General features: G+C 35.6%; 1 protein-coding gene across 9 annotated transcripts in view; it reads left to right on the plus strand.

The window, feature by feature from the left end:
- LOC124384151 (C-C chemokine receptor type 1-like) overlaps positions 1 to 2500 on the plus strand; it is a 26441-nt gene that overhangs the window by 9741 nt on the left and 14200 nt on the right. For 2 of the 9 annotated variants that reach the window (XM_046846761.1, XM_046846760.1), the window contains exons 2-3: positions 245 to 312; positions 1719 to 2500. The exon at positions 1719 to 2500 is cut by the window's right edge and continues 374 nt beyond it. The exons of 2 other annotated variants lie outside the window; for them this stretch is intronic. In XM_046846761.1, coding sequence (XP_046702717.1) covers positions 281 to 312; positions 1719 to 2500 — 814 coding nt within the window. In that variant the 5' untranslated portion in view covers positions 245 to 280. Of the gene's footprint in view, positions 33 to 244; positions 313 to 1718 lie in introns of all 9 variants that reach the window. 5 more of the 9 variants (XM_046846758.1, XM_046846759.1, XM_046846765.1 and 2 more) reach the window with 5 other exon arrangements.

The following is a 2500-nucleotide window of genomic DNA, read 5'->3' on the forward strand; positions in this document are numbered from 1 at the left end:
TTGTAAAGTGCTCTTTTGTGTTATTAATTCTTGTATGTGTTTGTACATGTTGTACATGTTAGATGTAATTCAGAACTGATTTGAGTTGATTTGGTGTTTGGATTTTTTGAAAATCTGCCCTTTAAAATCAAACTGGTGTGAGACTGGAATAAAATGCTTTAATTGTGGAATAATCAGATCTTCATCTGCAAGCACAAGAGATTTATTCATCCTCTTCCTCCTTTCTCTGTATTGTTCACCTCAGGAAGAACTGTTTAGTGTCTGATTCTGAAAGGCAGTGATGTTGAACAGCAGCAGTACTACAACATTCAGGTGAGAATATTTTACTAAATAGTTTTTACACACATTAAAAGCATCTTTGTGAATATTTCCACCATAATGGCTTTTTAGATTAGATTAGATTAGATTAGATTCAACTTTATTGTCATTACACATGTACAAGTACAATGCAACGAAATGCAGTTTGGGTCTAACCAGAGTGCAATAACAGCAAGTGCAGGATATATAGATTTAACATGAATTTACAGTTAAATAAAATAAAGACTATAAACAGTAATTAAAAGATGAATATGTACTATAAATGTTGTATACAGATGAATATATGTTATATATGTAAAACACAATATACAGAGTAGTGTATATATATATATATGTACTATAAATATAAATATAATTACAGATGAGTATATATGTACTATGAACAATAATATACAGATGTATATATATATATATAAATGTATTATGAACATGCTATACAGATGCCTATTACTATACACAGAGATTTACAGAAGGATGTAAGCAGTGGACATAATAATATTGCTATAGCTATAAACAGAGAACAGGTATATGTACAGTGGTGATAAGTTTATGGTGAGCAGCAATAAAAAAAGAGCAGTGTGCAAATGAGCAAGGTTAGTGTAAACAGTCCGTGCAACAACAAAGTGTGAGGTGAGAAATGATCAGTGTCTTGGTGAGCATAAGTTTTTGTTCAGAGAGTCCATTAGCAAAGAGTGTGAGGTGTGGGGGGAATGTAGTAGTGTACCATATGATCTGAATTTCTAGTTGTATCATTTGTGTAATGTCATGATGCAGGTCATAAAGTATATTATCATGTATGGAGCTCTATAGTATGAATCAGGATGATGTATTATTAAGGAGATCTACACCCCAGCAATGCAGAAACTGTTGTAAAGATGGCAATAGTGTTTATAACACTGTTATGCAGCACTGTGTCTACCTTCTACTGCGTTCTCAAACCAACAACTTGCAAGATAATGGTTATAAAATTGCACTTAAACGCTCAGTTTTGCGTTACAAATTATTTAAAGATCATTTTTAACAATATGGAGTCTGCTGTTTAGTCAATATAATTCTGCAGAAACAGTCCAGGTTATAATTATCACAATAATCACTGCACATTTCTAATAATAATAATAATAATAATAATAATAATAATAATAATAGTAATTATCTCTCATTGTTTATCTGTTTATTTGTTGCTTCTGTGCACTTCATGTGGCCACAAAACACTAAATGAAGGTTGTGAAACTACAATGTGTGCATGCAGATATACTCTAATATTATCCCACTGTAATTCCTCATTTTGGGTTGTGAAATGATTAAAACAGTACGACTTTATTTACTGTTTTTAGATCAGAACTCGATATGTTCCACACTGAACCTTTCTCATGGAGTAATTCTGTCTTTTCTGTTTTCAGCACTGAATTTATTTCTACAACTGAATTTGATTATGGTGATTTACCTCCTGGACCATGTGATTACGGCCCTCATTCAAGCCACATTCTCCCGGTGCTCTACTCCGTGTTCTTCGTGGTGGGTTTGCTGGCCAACCTGCTGGTGCTGTGGGTGATCCTGAGAGGTTCTCATATTAAAACCCTGACTGACGTGTCTCTCCTGAACCTGATCATTTCTGATCTTCTGCTAATCTCCACTCTCCCCTTTTTGGCTCATTATGCCAGAGATCACTGGGTTTTTGGTAGCTTCATGTGCACCCTGGTCCTCAGCGTGTACCACATTGGGTTTTACGCCGGCATTTTCATTATAGTGCTGATGAGCATCGACAGATACTTGGCGATCGTCCATGTCATGTTCTCTTTGAGAATCCGTACAAAGACTTATGGGATTTTAGCGAGCATCTTCATCTGGATTCTCGCTGTTGCGTCTTCATTTCCTGAACTTCTGTATCTTAGAGTCATAAACAATGGAACTGAAACAGTTTGCAGCGCGTATCCAGAAAATAATCACCAGGATATAAAAAGTGATTCTATCTTTAAAATGAATGTTTTGGGGCTGCTAATTCCACTGAGCGTCTTAGGATTTTGTTACTCCATGATCCTCTGGAGGCTTCATACCCTTCGTACTTCTACAAAACTGGCTATTCGTCTTGTTATTGTGGTCATGGTGGTGTTCTTCTGCTGCTGGATACCGTACAACATTGCAGCGTTCCTCAAGGCACTGGAATTGAAGCACATCCTGACTC

The sequence above is a fragment of the Silurus meridionalis genome, chromosome 4 (genome assembly GCF_014805685.1).
Source record: "Silurus meridionalis isolate SWU-2019-XX chromosome 4, ASM1480568v1, whole genome shotgun sequence".
Classification (NCBI taxonomy): domain Eukaryota; kingdom Metazoa; phylum Chordata; class Actinopteri; order Siluriformes; family Siluridae; genus Silurus; species Silurus meridionalis.